This window comes from Enhydra lutris, unplaced genomic scaffold, assembly GCF_002288905.1.
Source record: "Enhydra lutris kenyoni isolate GAN:26980312 unplaced genomic scaffold, ASM228890v2 scaffoldscaffold17, whole genome shotgun sequence".
NCBI classification, from domain to species: Eukaryota; Metazoa; Chordata; class Mammalia; order Carnivora; family Mustelidae; genus Enhydra; species Enhydra lutris.
This window is the reverse complement of record NW_019154101.1, coordinates 22,077,133-22,098,080: the sequence shown is the minus strand read 5'-3', so window position 1 is coordinate 22,098,080 and position 20,948 is coordinate 22,077,133. Positions and strand designations below refer to the sequence as shown.

Below are 20,948 nucleotides of genomic sequence, written 5' to 3'. Positions count from 1 at the left end.
TTTGTTTTGTTAGCTTAAGAGTCTCTTATGGTTTGTCTCCCTCCTGACTATGTTCTATGCAGAGAAGGACCCTAATATAATTTTTTAAGACAGGATGGGGGAAGGTAAGAGTTAGAACTTAAAAACTTGTGCTAAAATTTCCTAGTGAAGTACCTGGTAACTTGGGATGCCATTCTTGTTGGTCTGACATAATGAGAATTAGCCTACTATACTTATATTAGGTCAGTTATTTATTGATGAAGGAGGATTTAGAGGTGAGATAAAAGGTTATTAAAACATTGCTATAAAAATCAACAATTTTTGCATTAGGGGAAATTTAATGGTAATCTTAAAAATATATAGCATTTACATAATAACTATAGACTTGTTAAAAATTTCCACTAACATTAAGATTGAAATGAGACTAAGTTGAAATCAAATATCTGACAGAATTTTGCTTATGGTGAGGGCCTAGACATTGGCTTGAATTACCAAGGGTAAATATTCATGAGCATTTATAGAAGCAGTCCAAGAGAATTTTGACTATGCAATATCTAACTGCAAACGTACACAACAGCAAATGCATGAGTAACTAAAGCCTTCATAGTACACTAGTAATTTCTGCCAATCATAAAGCAGCCAGAATCCAACATATGAATTAACAACTAGTTATTGGTCACAGTGTTAAGTTACAACATACATACATTTACTTTGAGAAATTGTAGCATAAAAATTAGGCAAAAGACAATATATAATATAGTTCGGGTAGTCTGCATAGACATAAAAAGATGAGTAATGATGTTTACAACCCAAGGAGTCTATGATTCATAAATCATAATCTAAAATGTAATCCAGAGAACAAATGTGGCTTGTGACTGCATATATATATCAGTAAAGGTCAAGACAATGGAACATCTCCAAGCTAAATTACTCTCTAAAAACAGGGGATGGATCTGAGAGTATCAGGTTTTCTCTGTCACTTGAAGTCTACCAGTAAAATTCCAGCCCCTGTGCCGACTAACTACTAGAGATAATGAGAGATAAGGGAATGTTATTTGAAAATATCTATCATATTTACAATTAATTTTTAATTTGAAGTAGCACATTAGCTTGGGATGGACAATTATAAAATAATTCAAAACTAACCAAGTATTTCTAACAGTGTGACATTATTTATTAGTTCTATGGAAATGATTCTATAGAAGTTTTTTCTAGAGAATTTGGTATAAACTAATATAATAATATTCCTAAAATATGAAAAATGACAGCAAGAATTAACATTTACTGGTACCTTACAGTGCCAGGCATATAGTAATTATCACTTAAAATTTGTTATGATCAGCACATGTCCCATGCACTGTAATAAGAATTACCTTCACCATTTTATAATAATCATCATCACAAATTAGGTATATAAACTCAACAATATACGTTAAATATATAGATGAATGAATGAATGAATGAATGAGTGGAAAAATACAGAGGCTCAGAAAGTTTAAATAACCTGCCTAAGTTCACATGACAGAAGAATTTGAGACTTAAGGTGAGCCTTAAGGGTAGCTTTTTTGTTTTTTATTTATTTGTTTGAGAGAGATGGGAGGGGCATGAGCAGGGAGGAGAGGGAGAATGAGGGGGGGAGTAAGGAGGAGAGGGAGTAGGGAGGAAGGATAAGCAGACTCCCCACTAAACAGGGAGCCTGTTCTGGGTCTCTATCCCAGGACCCTGGGATCATGACCTGAGCTGAAGGCAGACTGTCAAGTAACTGAACCACCCAGGTGCCCCATTAAGGGTAGCTTTTGAATAGGAGAGGAAGACAGACATGCTAAGTATGGAAAACAGCAAGAAAAATAATACACAAACAGAATGAGCCCTAGATGCTTAAGGGGTAAAGAGACAATAAGTACAAGTAGGAAGGGAGTATGTGTGGTGAAGCATTGGAAAGCACATTTTGGTATAGGATGGGGACAGTGCAATTCTTTGAAGTCTAGAAGAAGAGTTTGAACATGATCCAGTGATTGTAAGCAGAGTGACATGAGGAAATTTTTTGCCTGAAAGAAGTGTAAACAGGCAGCATTAGGTAGTATGCATGTGGTGGAAAGAATCTATTTAATATAGGAGGAATTCACAATGGTCTGGATTTTGGTATTCATTACACAGAAAATAAAAAAGATAAGTCTAAGAAATATTTTGAAAGAAAAAAATGGATATAGAAGGAAACAGATTAAGCAATAAAGAAACCAATGTTTAGTGAGAAGATGTATCAGATGATGATTTCATTTAAAAATCAATATAGAATATAGTTTTTCTTCACTAAAAGGAAAAGAAAATAAAACTCGATACCAGTTGGACAAGAGAGAACATTTTCATATGGAGTTTGAGTTGATAATGTTGCTTCCAAATGTAGGCAGTCTGTTCCTATGTCAAAAGATCAGCCTAGTTAGGACACAGGTACAAATCAGCCTTGATTTTTTTTTTTTAAGTCCTGGTATGAAAAAGAAGTATGTGGGAAGAATATAAAAAGCAGACTGGATATAAGAAAGGACCCAAGTTCAAGTTCTGATTGTGAAATTTAACTTAAATAAGTCACTTACCACCTCAAACTGTTTTAAGTGGAGAAAATAGTATCTACCTCACAGTATTTTAAGCGTACAAAGTGAAATGGTCTTGCAAATTGTAAAGCTATATAAAGATACCTTTATACAGTTAAAGTCTTGAGAACCAAAGTGTAGATATTTTAAGCTATGTATTTAAGGACTTTGGAATTGAGACTTCAGTCTTCTTCCCTTGATTGAAGATGCACCCCATACTATGCTACAGAACAAGTAATTCATTATTACAGAATTAAAAGGCCACTTGGTCTGTCTGCTTCTGAGACACAGCAAAAATAATACTGACAAATCCTGACAAAATCTTTGAATAATCATCTTTGGGGTTTGTCTTATTGAGTAAATATAATCTTAACTAGCAAATAAAAGAATAATTTTTGAGTTCAAAAGTTCTCATGGCATATTTACATGAGTAGAGAAGCATCTTAATATTGCTTATTCTTATTCGTTATTAGTCTTCAAACTTGACATTGCATAATACTAAATTATGAAGTGACACATTTAAGCACAGTGACTACTTGATTGAAACATGCATGATAATAAATTCTTGGTTTTTTTTTAAAGCTTTTTAAAGTTACTAATTACACTGAAATAAATAATACTGCCTTAGGAAAAAAAGCTGAAATATAGATGACTGAACAGAGTGCAAGCTCTTAGAGAAGCAGGACGAGGTACATTTTGTGTTCATAGACTATGTTTATAATATCATTATTTTATTTGTAAGGATTAATCTGAAAAAAATATTTTTATCCAATTTATCCACTTTGATTGAATGAGACCTATGGATCTTGGTATTTCTTAAGGAAACTACAACTCAAGTTTGAGTACATAACGACAAGTTGTCTAATATAAATTCCAAATAAGTTGTGATTATATTTTACTTTGCTTCCCCCCCCTTATTTTTGCAGCCTTGTTGAGGTCTGAGCTATTCATTATAGATGTCACAGATACCACATTTCCACTTTTAAAAAGTAGGAAAAGGATTATGTGGAAATTATCCGATTCTCTTCAATATGCCTGAACCTCCCAGACAGGAAGTATTTGTTTTATATTTGCATACTTAGCACCTTGGACAGTGTCGGGCATAAAATAGGCATTTATCTATTCTAGACCAAATGAATACATGAATGTTTTGTCCTATAGATTGCTGGAACTACTAATCACCAGGACTTAAACAGCTTTTTATTTTGCTGTAATTATGTTGTATGCAAACTACTCTTAAATTGTTTTTATTTCATTTTTAATGCAAGATGTTACACTCAGAAAATAAAATCTCTTACACTAAAATTCATGTTAGCGTAAAAAAATAATATATTGACCTCCTTTGTACCTACAAAACCACATATTAATGAATAAATAAGAACAAAATTAGAGCCAAAAATGCCTTTTCTAACGCAGTGTTTACTGTTATTCTCATCTTCAAGTTCACCAAGGAATTCTTTGAGGTGCAAGGGAGACCTCCATACCAACCCCTCCTCCCCAAAAAACACCGGAAGGAAAAATAATTTTCCAGTCGGATTTTAAAAATACTATTGTGGAACAGTATAGATTAGTGTACATTGTAAAGACATATATTCTGAACTCCTTCCTTTCCTCCCTGAATTTCCTTTAATCTCCTATTTTATAAATACACTCTATGATTTCTGTTCACCATATGCACTACTATAAAGATTATGGATTCTAGCAATTGCTTCCTGAATGCACAACAGAAACGAGGATTTAATAAAGGAGAGAAGAGTGTAAACCAAGGGCAACCCCGCTGTAAACGATCTCTGTAAACCGATATTTATTAGGTTTGCACTAAATTGGTGGTGGCATCTCAAGAGCCCTTTGTCTGTGGGACGGTGGGTCTGGCAACCATTAGCTACTCGGGGAAGCAACGTCTGTGACTCCGCCCGGGCTGGGGGTGGGGAGGGTGCACCGCGTGGAGGGCTGTACGAGAATTAAAGTGAGCGAACAAAGAGAACTCCCAGCAGCCGCCTGCCAGCTCCTCGCAGCTGCATCAGGAGACGTCAGTCACGCCCGGGAAGGCTGTTCGAAGACGCCTCCCAGAGAAAAGAGCTCAAGTGAATAATTGATGGAGATTGATCCGCCCAGGACAAAGCTTTGCAGAAAACCAGCGCATCCGATTTCGAGCGGTTTTGGAATCCTCTGCCAAGTACAGGATATGGGAGCGAAGCAAGGACTTGGAGCGCGGCTACAGATCTTCCATCTCGGGTGTGGCTCCGGCCTTTTTGTCTTCTAGCCACCTCCCCTGTCACCCCCTCCTTCCTCCACCCCCCGGCCCGTCCCCGCCTTCTTCTCTTCCCTTATGAAAGTAGCCTCTCTTTGGTTACTTCTACCCTATCCTCCCTTGCAGTCCCGCCCTCTCCCCTGCCCAGTCCGGTGAGGTCAGCTCATGAATATCAGTGCACTTCCTGAGGAGCGTCTGGCACCGCTTGGTACCTCGCATGTTCGCCGGCTTGGAGCCGCAGCTCAGCCGAGTCGCGGACCACGGGAAGTAACTGGCTCTGGAAGCCGCCGAGCCTGCAAGTTAACGCCATTGTCTGGAGAAATCGAGTGGGTGTGGAACTGGGGCGAGAGGGCCCAAAGTCGTGCTCAGCCAAAAAGTCGCATATAATACTACGAAGTTAAACTTTCCTTTTAAAAGACGTAAAAATAAACCCTGAAGTCGCCGGAGGATCATAAGGAAAACGCTGTTGATGCAACTTCGAAACATCGCGTCTGCAGAGAAGTGAGCAGTTCTTCTGGATTTCTAAAGGGATGGGGATGAGAGATGGGGTGGGTCAGTGGGCAGATAAAATTTGAGATTAAAATTGTTGTTTTGTGCCCATCCGGGGTTGCTTGGTTGGCGATTTCCACGGGGGAAGCCTTGCAGAGGCACAGCATCTTGTCACTTTGTGAGAATCACGTGACCGCATGGTACCTTTGATTGTGGGAGCCGAGTTCCTGAGCTTTCTCCTGGGTTAGAGCTGTCTGGGAGCCGAATTTAAACGTTGTCAGGGGACTCTCAGCTCCTAAGTGATTATGCCTAATTCAAAAACTAAAATAAGGTTGCATTGGCAATATAGCTTGGTTAAGTGGTCCGCATTAGTATGACCCATGCCGTTGAACTAGACCAGACATTCTAGGAGGATGTGGCTCCGAAGAACGTGTAGAAAATAAGTTGGTGGATAACTTTTTTCCCCTTAGTGACTTCTTTTTTTTTTTTTTTTTTTTTTTTTAAGATTTTATTTATTTATTTGACAGAGAGATCACAAGCAGGCAGAGAGGCAGGCAGAGAGAGGGGAGGAAGCAGGCTCCCCTAGAGAGCAGAGAGCCCGATGCGGGGCTCGATCCCAGGACTCTGAGATCATGACCTGAGCCGAAGGCAGCGGCTTAACCCACTGAGCCACCCAGGCGCCCCTCCCCTTAGTGACTTCTTTGTTCGCCATTATTTTTTAAACAGTTGGGGGAGATCCCAAAAGAGAAAGTCAGGGGCAGAAGGAAACTTCCAGTAATATTTCTTCATAAAATGAGGAATTGCTGCATGTTCACTAAGTTATGATATTTAAAATGGACAATAACAGGAATAATGCTAGTAAAATAACTGGCAAGCATCTCTTCTCCTAATAGGAGGATTTTTTTTTTTTTTTTAAGCAGAACTTTCTGCCTAGTCATACCCCTTTCGGTGCTTTAAAGAGAGATGGTAGCTCTAAGGGAAAAGCATCAAACTGACAGTCGACCAGGTAGCTGGATCACTAGGCAGAAGAACCCAGGAGGCAATGGCTTGCTATTTTCCAGATTTTAAAAGCTAGTGATGGATTTATCTTGGAAAAAATACACAATAGAGGTTTATCTTGCCACCATGAGTAAGGATGCACCAGGTTTCTTGGCTGGAGGGTCATTCTGTCTCAGAATTTGGCTCCATAGAAGGAATCCGGCACTTTAAAAGTACAACTTTACCTATGATATAAACTTAACCTGTGATATATAACATATAATAAGATGTTTAAGAATGAAAATATCTTCTATCTGGCAATTACACTTAAAACTAAAATGACTCACAAGAACTATAAATTCTGATAAATGTAGAAGTCATCACGTGTAACTTAAGACATTGTGCAGGGCTGGAAATAAACTTTTCCAAAAGTATTTTAAAAAATGTTTACCAAAGCTTAAAGAAGAATGCTTTTACGGTTACTAATAACTAAACCATCTAGATGATCCTGAATGCCGTTACTTTCTTAAAATGAAGTTGATTTAAAAACCACTCATTACTTTTGTCTTATTTCTAGTCTAAAAGAAAATGGGTGAATTTCTCTAACCAAGAACAACAATAAGAGTCAGACATGTCTGCGAAATGTATCCATAGCAAATTTCCTGTAGGAACCTACACTCCTACCTTTCCTGTAGGAACCTTTCCTTTCATTGAGAATAGTAATTAAATAAAATGTTCTCTACTAAACTAGGTTTTAAAATGCGGATTCAATAAGGAGGAAAACCAAAGTTGAAAAAGCAGGGTATTCAACTCTAGCATGTGGACTTCTTTTCCTTCTGAAGCTTCTTCCTGACTTTATCCCCTCATCTTTTTTTTTTTAATTCTCCCTTCCCATCAATTCCTTTCTGACCCATATCTCACCATTGCCAGAACCTGCTACTGTGAGAATTTTAGGTTCAGCTGCTTTCCGATCATCATCATTTTACTGAGATGGAGTGAGTTGGAGATGGTGCCTCCCTCAACAAAATGAAAATAGACTCTTCTGCATCCTCTTCCTAAATTCAAGGCTTCTGTTAAGTGCTTTACAAATTTCATGATTTTCTAGGGCTTCTCTTTTACGGGGAAATCACCCTTTGCTCCGTAACAATGCAGACGTGTTGTGTGCTTCCCTTCTTTTGTTTCTATCTCAGATTAGAAAGGAAGGTTGGCGGATTTGAGAAGGGAAAAGAATGATCTGGTGATGAACCATTCTCATCTCTTCTGGTAGATTCTTTCTAGACCGCTATGAGTCAGCCAACGATGGGGGGCGCTGCCCCCGCCACAGCCACAGCTTCTGCAGCCACCTCTGCCACTGAGGCTCGACTGCACCCAGAGGGCAGCAGCAGAAAACAGCAGCGTGCTCAATCACCTGCCAGACTAAGGGACAATTCGGTCCGACAGACAACCGCGACCACCCGGTCCCCCGTGGGGGCCGGCACTAAACTCAATTCTGTTCGACAGCAGCAGCTGCAGCAGCAGCAGCAGCAGGGCAACAAGACCGGGAGCCGCTCAGTGCCTCCGACCAGCGCCCGAGGAGGCGGAGGCGTGGCGGAGAAGGCTGCGCCCCTGGCGCCCAAAGGGGCCGCTCCGGGAACTGTCCATCTCGCGGCTGGTGCTGAAGCAGCCCCTGCGGCGACCCTGGCCCCCGTGGGCGGCAGGAGGCCTGGCCCGTCGGAGGAGCCATCCAGGGAGCTAGAGCCAGTGTCCGCTAAACTCGGGGAACCCCCTCCGCTCGGGGAAGGAGGAGGAGGGGGTGGGGAAGGAGGAGGAGCCGGCGGCGGCTCCGGTGAAAGGGAGGGGGGCGCTCCGCAGCCTCCGCCGCCGCCCAGGGGCTGGCGAGGGAAAGGCGTACGCGCTCAGCAGAGGGGCAGCAGCGGCGGGGAGGGGGCCTCCCCTTCACCATCCTCTGCGGGCAAAACCCCAGGCCCCGGCAGCAGAAACTCCGGAAGCGGTGTTGTGGGGAGCGGGAGCGGTGGCGGAGGGAGCTACTGGAAGGAAGGATGTCTGCAGTCTGAGCTCATCCAGTTCCACCTCAAGAAAGAGCGGGCGGCAGCGGCGGCAGCCGCGGCTCAGATGCACACTAAGAACGGCGGCAGCAGCAGCCGCAGCTCCCCGGTCGCTGGCGCCCCTGCCATCTGCGAGCCTCTTGCAATCCCTTCAGTCTCCCCAATGGCGGCGGCAGCGGAGGGCCCCCAGCAGAGCGCCGAGGGCAGCGCGAGTGGAGGGGGCATGCAGGCGGCGGCGCCTCCTTCGTCGCAGCCGCACCCGCAGCAGCTCCAGGAGCAGGAAGAAATGCAGGAGGAGATGGAGAAACTGCGAGAGGAAAACGAGACTCTCAAGGTGAGAAGGGTGGGGGGCAACCCCGTGGGGGAGGGGAGGTGTGGGTCTCGGAGGATTAGGGCGTGTCCCGCGAGGGTGAGAGTCTGTTAACCTGTTAGAGAGCCTTAAAAAGGGAAGGGAAGAAGAAACAAGAGGAGGGGGCTCCTAGGTCTTTTCTAGATTTAAAACGGCCTAAGATTAGTAGCCTCAGGTTTTAATTTAAATCCAAATTTGGGCCTTCGTTCTCTAATTATCATGGTTTGTCCCACTTTTTCATGCAGAGAGGTAGAGTAGGAGAGTGCGAGAAGGCCCAAAGAAGGCCCGTTTTTCTAGTTTCTTCTTCATTCAGCTCTGTCACTCCTGTCTCATGGAGAGGGGGCAATAAAACTGAGAATTTGGAGTTGGCATGGGGTACGTACGGTGCATGTCCGGGTGACAGGGGGCGAGGTTAATTTTGACCCACGGCCTGTCACCGCCTCAGAACGAGATTGATGAGCTGAGGACCGAGATGGACGAGATGAGGGACACTTTCTTCGAGGAGGATGCCTGTCAACTGCAGGAAATGCGCCACGAGTTGGAGAGAGCCAACAAAAACTGCCGGATCCTGCAGTACCGCCTCCGCAAAGCCGAGCGCAAAAGGCTCCGCTACGCACAGACTGGGGAAATCGACGGGGAGCTGTTGCGCAGCCTGGAGCAGGATCTCAAGGTCTGCAGCACCGGGGCTTGGGTGGGGGGTGGGGGGCACGGGGCAGGGGCGGCAGGTGAGAGAGACCTCTTTGCGAGGAAAGGCCTTTACTGGTCATTAGCAAAGACACGGAGTTTCGCAGCGCTAACCACGAAATACCCGGCTTCGGGGCAGGAGAAAGGGAAGAACAGACCACTGGGTCTGAAGGGTCTAGTGTGCGTGGAAGGCCTTGAGGAAAGCGAGGTCTGTGGGCTTTCCTGGGAGTAACGGTGACTCCTCCAGAGATGGTTGGAGGAGGGCGCCTCCCCCGGCAGAAACGCGGGCGTGGCAAAGCGCAGACTCTGGCGTTGGTAGATCTGTCCTCCAGAGGCTGTCTTCCAAGCAAAGGCCAGGTGAAATCAGGCAGTCAAGAGCAGCGCGATGAAGACTCCTGAAGGGAGAGGAATTGAAGACCAGAACAGGAACAGCGTTGGAAAGATATTAGAGTTAGGGTTTCTCGCTGCAAGTCACCCTAACCTCCTTCTTTCAGGACTCCTTCCTTTCTGTACTTTGCTAACTCCATGAAAGAAAATCTGCCCAAATTACCGCCCCTTGTGGAGAAGTAAAGAGCGAGTGCAGTAAATGAAAGAACCTCATTCTTTTTTTAAAGAGAGAGAGAGAGAGAGGAGGAAGCAGGATCCCCGCTGAGCAGAGGGCCCAATGCGGGGCTCGATGTAGGGCTCGATCCCAGGACACTGGGATCATGACCCAAGCCAAAGGCAGAGGCTTTAACCCACTAGACCACCCAGGCACCCCGAAAGAACCTCATTCTTAATGTGAAGCTGTTCCTTGAGAATTTCCCCCAGTGTGGAAATTTTAACCTTGAAATACGTTTTTTAAGTAGGTGTGGCCTGTTCGGTTCAGTTTGACTGTAGGCAGATTCACTGACAATGCAAACCAATGTTACCTTCATAACCTTGGACAACCAAACATAATTTTAATTATTTTAACTTCCTCAAGATATGAAAATCAAGTGTCATTATCCTATATTTGTTTTATAGAAAGCTGTGAGAAAACACTTAATGGAAGTCATTGTATTATTTTTTTTTCTTTTCCTAACATTTGTTGAGTGTTCACGATGCACCAGGCACTGTGGCAAGCATTCTTATATATAACAGTGAATTATCTCTCTAAATGTTAGCAGAAGACAAAAAAAAAAGGGAGGGGGACCTATGAGGTTGGAATTATTACTAACATCATCTTGTATGGAAGCTGAACTTTTTCAAAGCTAAAGTGCCCAGCCCCCAGCCCTGGGAATTGGCTAATAGGTGGCCAGGCTGTCTCCCCACCCAGTAGAAAACCACAGTCTATGTCCTGAGCCACTATACAATACCACGCCAAAGCAAAGGCAAAAATGTACACTGTAGTTAAAACAAAACAAAACTTAATCTCAAGGACCGATATATTTCCTAGGATTTCATATTTCATAGGATCAGAATTCAATCCTCACACTTCACCTGTGAAAACTTTGTTTTCTAGTCTTGAAAATGAGTAATAACAGAAATATATAATGTTGTTGTAGAATCAGAGGAGATACGTGACATTTCTCTACGCATGATGAATCACAGTTGAACATCTATTACGTGGTGTAGTGTAGAGGTTTAGGGAACAGAGTGAAGAGCCAGACTACCTGACCACTTGTTAGCTGTGTGACCTTGAGCATATTACTTCACATCTCTGAGACTCCATTTCCTCATTTGTAAAGTAGGAATAGTAATAGTCCCTATATCATGGGATTGTTGTGATGGTTAAATAATTTATATATGTGAGTGACTTATATATAAAGCATACTGGTATATGGCAGAAACAATTTGTATATCAACTCTTATTAGTTTTATTTATTTATTTATTTATGGCTCTTAGTAGTTTTAATGTGAATGTAACTTTAGCTCACTATTTTATTGTCTTTAATTATATATTATTGTTAAAACACTTTAACTTAGGTTGCAAAGGATGTATCTGTCAGACTTCACCATGAATTGGAAAATGTGGAAGAAAAGCGAACAACAACAGAAGATGAAAATGAAAAACTGAGGCAACAGCTTATAGAAGTTGAGATCGCAAAGCAAGCTTTACAGAATGAACTGGAAAAAATGAAGGAGGTTAGTATTTGATTATCTTATGTTCTGCTACATATACATTTAGTTCTTTAGAAAAGAATCCCCAGGACAAATATGACTGTTAAAATACTTCCATCTTTTAATGATTATAGATCAGTTTGTTGTTCTCACCCAATATACTAACAGATGCATGACTTCATACTAAATTAATAAGTAGCAAAGAAAAACTGACCTCAGCCCTACCTCTAACTTGATATATATGAGCTCTGACTGAGTTTCCATTCTGTCCTCTAAGTTCATGTTAAAGAGGGGCATCTGGGTGGAGCAGTCGGTTGAGCTCCTGACTCTTGGTTTAGGCTCTGGTCATGATCTCAGGGTTGTGGGATTGAGCCCTGTATGAGGCTCTGCACTCAGCCCGGACTCTGCCTGGGTTTCTCCCTCTCCCTCTCTCCCTACCCACCCCCAAATAAATAAGTAAATCTTTTTAAAAAATAAATAAATAAATTTATGCTAAAAAAATTACACAACTATACAAACACAAAGGATGTCCAAGATTACGAAGGACTAAGTCTTGTGTTGAGAAGAAAAAATAGTCCTCTGATTACTACTGAGTTCATAGAACTATAGACTTTTAGGATGAAATGCCATAAAAATCATTTAATTGAATCGAATTGAATCATTGCTTGAATCCTCCTTATGACAAAACCCCCAAATGATCAGATGCTTAGAACATTACCAGTGACTGACCTTTAAGTTCATTTGCATTAGCCAATTCTGTCACAACCTAGCTCTGTTTAAAGGTTTTCTTTGTTTTGAGTTGAAATCTATGTCATTGTAATTGAAATTGACCAATTCATCTTAGTTCTTACCCTTTAGGGTAGAGGGAAGAGTCAAGAGTCCTCTTCCACATCAGGTATTTGAAGTTTCTATTTCCCCTAAATTTTCTCAAAGAACAAAATTAATATCAAAGAAAATAATTGGAGGAGAAAAGAAACAGAAAGGATTTATCAAGAAGTGATTAGCTTTGTTATGGAGAGAGTGGTTGGGTTATGAACATCGGGAAGGTATGTGCTATGGTGAGTGCTGTGAAGTGTGTAAACCTGATGATTCACAGACCTGTATCCCTGGGGCAAGTAATACACTATATGTTAATAAAAATAATTAATAAAAATAAATAAAGAAAGAAGTAATTAGCTTTGTGATAAGTAGCAACTGAATTAAAATAATCATCTTTGAAAACTGCCTGAGAGTATATGTGCAACTTATGAAAATTATTGTTGAGAATTAGCAAATGCACAAATGGTCCTCTGGACATTGTCCTCTGCTTAAATATGCAGAATTTAAATGAAAATCCTAACCTTTCCATGGACTAACTGAATTATTGCACCTTGCATTGCTTTGCTTATCTCAAAATGGTATAAAAATATATTTACAATGTAACAGTGAAAAAAATATCAAGTCTGGTTAAGAATATGTGTCAGGAATTTGTATGTAATAGTTTCAGTGGGGTAAACTATTTTGTGATCTAAGTTTCTATTTATTATTATATTATCCTGATTTTAAACATTTTTTAACATGACAAATTAGGGCAAAACCATTTTCATGATATGTAATTCCTGGCTAATACCCAAGGACGGCTGTGTGCTACAGGAGGAAAACATGGAAACTGGGAGCCATGTGACCATCTTTACCATGTAACTAACTGTGTGACTTAAAAAGCTTCAAACTTGCCTCAGTTTATTCAGTTGTAAAATGTTGTCTTAATGATTCTCAGCATCTCCTGCAGCTATCATGACTTTTATCATGAAGTCCAGGACATTATCTTTAAAGAGTAGCATAGATTTTTTTTTTCCCTAATGTTAAGAGATTAACTATGAAATTATGTGAAGTATATGCTTCTTAAACAATAATGTACAGTTGAAATTAAAAAATGAAAAAAATTAATTTCCAGGAAAAACAAGGAAATAGGCAGCTTTACTAGTTTGATAGGGCAGCTGTATCGAAGTACTGCCAACTGGGTAGTGTAAATAATAGACATTTATTTTCTCACAGTTCTGGAAGCTGGGAGTCCAAAGTCAAGGTGTAGTCAGGGTTTACTCTCTAGGAGAGCAGGATCTGTTCCAGGCCTCTCTCCTTGGCTTGTAGATGGTTGTCTTCATGTTTACACTGCATTCTCCCTATAAATGCCTATGTCCAAATTTCCTCTTTTATAGACATCAGTTGTTGTAGATTAGGACTTACCTAATTGTAGGTCGTACATTGTAGATTGACTGCTTCTGTAAAGACCCTATCTCCAAAAAAGGTCACATTCTGTAGTACTCTGGGTTATGAATTCAGCATGTGAATTGAGGGGACCCAATTCATTCTATAACCATAGCAATTAAACACCTTCTTATAAGCAAGTAAAGAGAAAGTTCATTGTCAGTTACATTAGGCTCCATTCCATGTTCATACCGCACTTGCCTTCTCCCATATTCCTTGTTTATACAATTAAGAACATTCAAGTCAAAACAAACTTCATTTGATGACCAGGAATGAAAGAGAAATACTTTGTGATTTGGTATCATGTGAATGTTTTTTAAGTGAATATCTGAAAGTTGGATTTAAGAATGGCATAAGAGCTTCCTGATTCCATTCTGTGTCCAGAAAAGGGGAAAATGCCTGTAGACTATCCATTAGCCAGATAGATGGGACCTCTGCCATTGTAAAATAAAAGCCAGAATAGTCTGGCGACCAGGAAGGAGGGCTAGAACCTGAGAATGCCCTCAGGAGAATCACTGTAGAGATGTGTTTTGTTGATTCTGTTACCTAAACTCTTCCCTTAACTTTGTCAGTCAGGGCTCTGACTCTGATTTGGGAAAACATTCTTGTAGCATCAAACAATGTGGGTATATGTTCATGCCAAAAAGGAAATTCACATTCTCCTTGGAGTTCTAAAAGCCAAACTCCAGTCCCTGATTAGAGACTACAACAACAATAACAAAAAGTGGAGGGAATTTAGGAGCATGTATTCAGGATATTAGCTTTTAAAGTAACCTTTGATTAAAAAGATGAGCTCTACAATAGTATTCCCAGTTTGAGAAAGTGGGTGGCAGTGGAGAAAGGAAATAGAAATAGAGAGGAAGAACAGGAGAGTAGAAGACAAAGATCTGGGGGATTCTAAATGCAATAAAGGAAAAATGAAAAATATTCTCACAGGAAAGTTCTGAAATCATTCATTTGAGGTTAACCTTCATAGTGCTCAGAAAAGAGTCAGGAATAGAAAGGGTAGTGTAAAAATATATTTGGAAATCAGAAATGTCTCATTAAAATGAGATTCTTGTAATAACTTTGTTATCTTCCAAGAAGATCAGTATTAAAACTGAGTTGCAACATAAGTGTCTCACTGTGTGGGGTAAGAGCTGTGAGTTTGAAGGAGGAGTTGGCCTCGTGTGACTGACAGTTTCAGATAATCATCTGTTTACTTGGTTGTAAAATGAAAACCTATTCAAGTCCTTGGTGAGTGTTAATCACACAACTGTCATCCTTTGTGGCATTCTAATCAGTGGAGAAAACAGAAGGAGGCCAAACTTTCCATTACAAAGAAAAGACACTAGTTATGGAGTAAAATCATAAAATGTTAAGTAGAATATACTAGAGAGAAGCAATGCTCTAACTCTCAGTTTTTAGTTTCTTATATGGAGTCAAATAGATGTTGAACTGCACAACTGGGACCAATAGGCCATCTGCTGGAGTTTGGAAGCCATTTATTAAGAGTTTAATTGGCTTCAAGGGTGTTGACCAATTGCTCTCAAGGCTAGTGGCTACACAAGGTCCTCTGCACCTGCTCACATCCATCTGCTTATCTTCTTCCTCTGAGAGTACAGAGTAGGCACTGGGGTAAGAAGAGTTGAGTAGAGGCAGGATAGAGGTAATTAGACAAGTCTACTGCAACTCATTGCTTGTACTGAAACTGGTATTCTGCCAGCTGCAAACAAGAGGGACCTCTTAGGATGCAGCCTTAGAATCTTAATGGTATTCTCATCCGATTACAAAACATTGATTGCTACTACCACTATGCTTTCTTGCAGTAGAAAAATGCCTTTACTTTTATGTAACCCAGGGAAAATGACGGTTTTTCAGCATCACAAGCAACCAGAGACAGGTTTTTACAAAAGTTATTTCATGGAAACTACAACTCATGGTTTGAATGCCAAGACAGGTTAATGCACAAATAGCATATAGTGAAGATATGGAGGAGGCTCTCTGAGGGCCGAGTGTCTGCTATAGCTAATTGAAGGTCACTGCCCTTCATGAAGTCCTTCTTCTGTAGGAAGAAACTTTACTTTGAGAGTTCTGAAACCCTTGTGCTCTTCAGAAGGGAGGGGTCTTCTCATGTCGCCTTTAAGATCTGACACTTGGAAAAGCATTGGTAACAGACATTTGAGGAAAGAAATGGACCTTTGAGGTTGGTTGGAAAGGAAGAAAGAGTAATGATGATGATGATGATGATGATGATAAATGATTATTTGATCCTTTTTATTTCAGAATCTATCTTCTTTGTGTTGTTTCATCCCTGAACCTCATGCAAGAGTCTTAAAATAATTTTCTTAACTTTTCCTGGTCTTTGCCCTAGAGGGCTCTTAATTCGCCTACTGCAATAGCACTATCTATCTTGGGACTTTTGTTTTCTGTGCACTTGGTTAATATATCCTATCTATTACAGTGAACTCTCATTCTAGAACACAAAAATAATTAGTACCATAAATTTCAACAGTAGTGTCTTTTTTTTAAGTATATAAAGAACATATCTGTTTACTCAGACTCTCTTTACAGACAGATCGCTAATAAATAAATTCTTGTCCTGCATGTTTAGTATTGCCTATTTATTTTTTGATATAAAATAAATAAGTGTAACTTTAATTGGTTTTGATAGGGTATGTTAATCTAAGTTATAAAGTTCAAAAATGAAATGCCGAGTGATAAATCAGTAAAGAAGCAGTCCAAGAGATGGTTTTAAGGGGGAATTTCTTTGGCATTCAAATATTTTCCCCCTGGTTCTGGTAGTTGTAATTTGAAAAATAGAAGAGCAGATATTGACATTTTTAAATGAAATTTCCATAAATATTTTTAAATGCATCAATTAAACACTATTACTTTAGTCACATCTTCTCAGAAGCAGTGGTTTGTTGAACAACTTAGGCAGGAATAATATGGACTAAATTAGAAGCAAAAAACAATGTGCCTGGTAAGCAGAAGAAACCTTGTTTTCCAGGTTGCTATATATTGGGTAGTGTTTTCGAAGATGTATTTATTTGGAAATTGTAAACTCAATCGGATTTTTTTTCATGAAATTACATATGCAGTTGTATGCACTCTGAAGTTATTCCCTAGACTCAGTCCTATATTAGTGGGTTTTTTCTTTTATCCAGATGCCAAGCCCCCAGCAAAAGCAAATCCCTGTTGATGAGACAATCCCCGTTGGTGGAGTATTTTGTGAAACATATTGAACTTTTATTGTAAACCTCAAGTTTCTGTTTATTTAAATGAAAAGCACAAGGGTTTCAACGCTTTTGAAAGTAAGGATTCTTCCTACAGCCAGTTTGTGTCTTGGCTGGGATTTTGAACTTTATGTTCTTAAAGCACCAAGGCACTGTATAAATATAAATGAGATTCTTGTAATAACTTTGTTATCTTCCAAGAAGATCAGTATTAAAACTGAGTTGTAACATAAGTGTCTCACTGTGTGGGGTAGGAGCTGTGAGTTTGAAGCAAGAGTTGGCCTCGTGTGACTGTGACAGTTTCAGATAATCATCTGTTTACTTGGTTGTAAAATGAAAACCTATTCAAGCATCTCCTTTTGATTATATATTCATTCAATCTCCTAATTAAGCATCTCCTTTTGATTATATATTCATTCCCATTTCAAATATCTATTAATTACAATGTTTGCAATGGCATGGCTTCATAGATCCTGTTCAATAAATGTATGTTGAGGGGCTCCTAGGTGGCTCAATTGGTTGAGCATCTGGCTCTTGATCTCAGTTCAGGTCTTGATCTCAGGATCCTGAGTTAAAGCCCCTACTTAAAAAAAAAAAAAAAAAAAAGTATGTTGAAAGTTTTGTTGTATTTGCTGGTGAACCATATCGATGGCAACTAAGTCTCCAACCATGTACACTACCAGTTTAACGAGGTCCTGGGGCTCTAGGCTGAACTTTGAGAGATCTGTGTGTGAGAGGTGAGCAGTTTATATATGTTTAAATATCTCCATGGAAGTTCTTTACCGACACAGGTATTAGAGTTGTTTACTTCTCCAACTTCTTTCTCTAACCTACCTTAAAAAGGAATTTGAAACAGTTCTCAATAAATCATAACCCTTGAACTAAGGGTTTAAAATTTTGGTCAAGTAAGAATTCTGGACAGAGGAAAGAAAACTTAATCCAAGGGATGTGTGTGAAACAGCTTTGAGCTCAGTAGCAGTCGAGGCAGGGAGAGAAAAATTCAGAGAAGTTGCTTCCTAACTGTGGCTGGATATGGAGGCAATGTCAACTTTATAGGAGGCCTTCAGAGCAACCATGAAGAAAATTAATCCTAGTACAGGAAAATGTTCACAATTATAAACAGACAACCGGTAGATGGCTCACATGACAACCGGTGGATGGCTGAGCCTTCATAACCACTGTCAGTTCTCATCTATCCAGTCTATAAATTAAGAATTACCCTTTTGCAGAAAAGAACATCTAGACATTTTGTCATTAGCTGTGAATTTGAGTGTGGTTTATTAGAAAGTTCACATGTCATGGCATCTAGAAACTGACTTTGAGCAAATAACTTGAAATGTATCGTCTTTATTCATAAATGTAGAAGTTAAACTAAATACTCTCCAAGTTTCCATAAAAATGTCATTTTCTACTTTGTTATTCATCTCTATTCTCCTTGAAAGTTTTATTTATAATCAAGCATGCCAGTCTGTTTCACTACTATTATTTTTATTATTGTAATTATCTTTTCCCTTATTCAATCAACAGATATTTATTGAATACTATTTATTGCCTACTGTAATATGGGCATATAGACACCCTGCCCCCAGAGCATACAAAGACACAGATGTCAGGATGTTGTGTTAAACTCAGAGTTTGTCCTAAATGAGTGAAGTCATCAGCTAAACATCCAAACATTTTAATTTTGCTATTATTGAAATGATATGACTTCTGAGATTTTCTGAAGGTTCAAGTCTTTATGTTTCCAAGAGTACAATAAAAATCTCTTTGAGGTCACTAGGCTTTTGTGTGTGTGTGACAGAGAAAAACCTCATGTAGAACTGACCCCCATTAAACAACTAGTCTTTTCCTTAAGGGACTCTGTTGGGTGTAACTGTGACCCAGCTAGTTCCTGTGGTGACTTTAGGTTTTGGGGCGATAATTCGTAACATTATTCTCTCCCACTCCCCTCTACCCTTGACTTCCTGAGAAGGGCCCGCTTTTAGTGGTGCAGAAAATAGCATCTCTCTGCCTCAACATCATCCTCAGAGCTAAAAACCAAAAAGTTTGATCTGATTTAGCAAAGTTTGTTTGATTTAGCAAACATTTTATTGAGTATATATATATATTTTTATATATAGTGTATATAAGAAGATAACAGTTAGTGTAACCATGAGGGTAGTCCCTGACCTCAAGTTAATTACTTTCTGATAGAAAAGACAGCCTTGTGGGGTACCTGGGTGGCTCATTGGGTTAAGCCTCTGCATTCGGCTCAGGTCATGATCCCAGGGTCCTGGGATCGAGCCCCGCTTCGGGCTCTCTGCTCAGTGGGGAGCCTGCTTCCTCCTCTCTCTCTCTGCCTACTTCTGATCTCTGTCTGTCAAATAAATAAATAAATAAAATCTTTTTTAAAAAAAGAAAAGACAGCCTTGTAGAAGTTGCACTTTGACAATATTTACACATGTGTGTTACTATACTGAATGCTTTGATGTTCATTATCTCAGAATGGAAAATTTACGAGGATGAGGCTGACACCGGCTTTGATCACTGTAGTACCCTTAACATCCAGGTCACTGCCTGGCATTTAATCAATTAGACCATATTGTTCTGTAATATAATAACAACCATTATTCCATTCTTAATTTGTATATATCTTTTTTCCACACTAGACCATAAACCCTCTGGGAGTAAGAACCGAATCGTGTCTTACTCAGCATCTTGCCCACAACAATCAGAAATTGTTGACACAAAGGCCACAAAGAATAAATAATTTTGAGTGAGAGAATATGTGGAAAGTAGGAGAGGTATTTCAGGCCCTATTTTGTAGAGAACAAGAAATAGGATTCAGAAACAGGACTCTTTCCATGGGGCCTGAGTATAATAGAAACAAGATAGGAGGAAATCCAGGCTCACCCTGCTTCCAGAATTAGAGATCTCTTGAGACTTTGCTATCTCCTAGAAACTCCTAGTCCTCTACCTTGTTTCTTTCAAACCCGTTATTCCCCAGAAACAACAAGCCTTTCCTGGAATAAGGTCTCATAGTCTTGGGATGGGAAATGAAGACAAGAGCTCAAAAACAAGAGGAAAACCCTGACACCCTACATGTCAGTTCTGTGTTTGACTTCTATATCCTTTGGTGAAACAATGCAGAATGCAGGTTTAGAGAACGAGAGAAGACTGCAGACTGCAGATCTTGTCACTCCCAAAGACTATTCAACTATTTGCTTTAAATCTCTGATGTTTGAGAGAGTCAGCTCAGCAGTTAATTTGCCTGGACAGACAAGGGAAATTACCCCAGGGCTGCCGCTGCTCAGTGGCTACAAGCACTGAGTGCTAATTATAAACCAATCTCTGTGCCAGATACCTCATGTATAATGATGTTGTTAATAGTTTCGTTTGGGGGGCACCTGGGTGGCTCAATCAGTTGAGCATCCAACTCTTGGTTTCAGCTCAGGTCATGATCTCATGGGTCGTGGGATCAAGCTCTGCCTCTGATTCCATGCTCAGCGGGGAGTCTGCTGGAGATTTTCTCCCTCCACTCCTTTCCCCATTCTCTCTCTCAGATAAATAAATCTTTTTTTAAAAGTAGTTTCAAAAAAAAAAAAAAAAGTAGTTTCATTATAGAGGTAAACACTCAAGGCTTAGCAAAGTTAATATCACTCGTAAGCCGGCAGGGTCCACACTGGTCCGCCTGCCTCCAAGCCCATAGTCTCCACTGGCCAATGCTACCCAGCCACACTGTTGGGACACAGGGTGCCCCTTCCACAAGCACCTCTGTCTTCTTCCAGACCACAAGTGACCTGCCATCTTTAGGGACCTTAATTCTCTTAGACTCTCCTAAGTTCGGCACCTCTAGCACACATTTAGAAAACGCACTAAGAAACATTGAGAGAATACTTCCAAGGTGTCCAAAGGAAAATTATGTTTTCTCCCACAGAAGGGAAACCCTTACAGGAAAAAAAAAAAAAAAAAAAAAAAAAAAGACTAGAAAAGAAAAGGGAAGGGAAGGGAAGGGAGAAGAAAGGAAGAAAGAAAGGAAGAGAAAGAAAGAAAGAAAGAAAG

General features: G+C 40.2%; 1 protein-coding gene across 1 annotated transcript in view; it reads left to right on the top strand.

Moving 5' to 3' along the window:
* Window positions 1–5,184: 5,184 nt before the first annotated feature.
* Window positions 5,185–20,948, top strand: part of LOC111147703 (SOGA family member 3) — a 76,080-nt gene continuing 60,316 nt past the window's right edge. Inside the window, exons 1-4 of the mRNA XM_022503936.1 lie at window positions 5,185–5,319; window positions 7,553–8,664; window positions 9,125–9,349; window positions 11,311–11,469. Of these exons, the coding sequence (XP_022359644.1) occupies window positions 7,570–8,664; window positions 9,125–9,349; window positions 11,311–11,469 (1,479 nt within the window). The 5' untranslated portion in view covers window positions 5,185–5,319; window positions 7,553–7,569. The remainder of the gene's footprint in view (window positions 5,320–7,552; window positions 8,665–9,124; window positions 9,350–11,310; window positions 11,470–20,948) is intronic.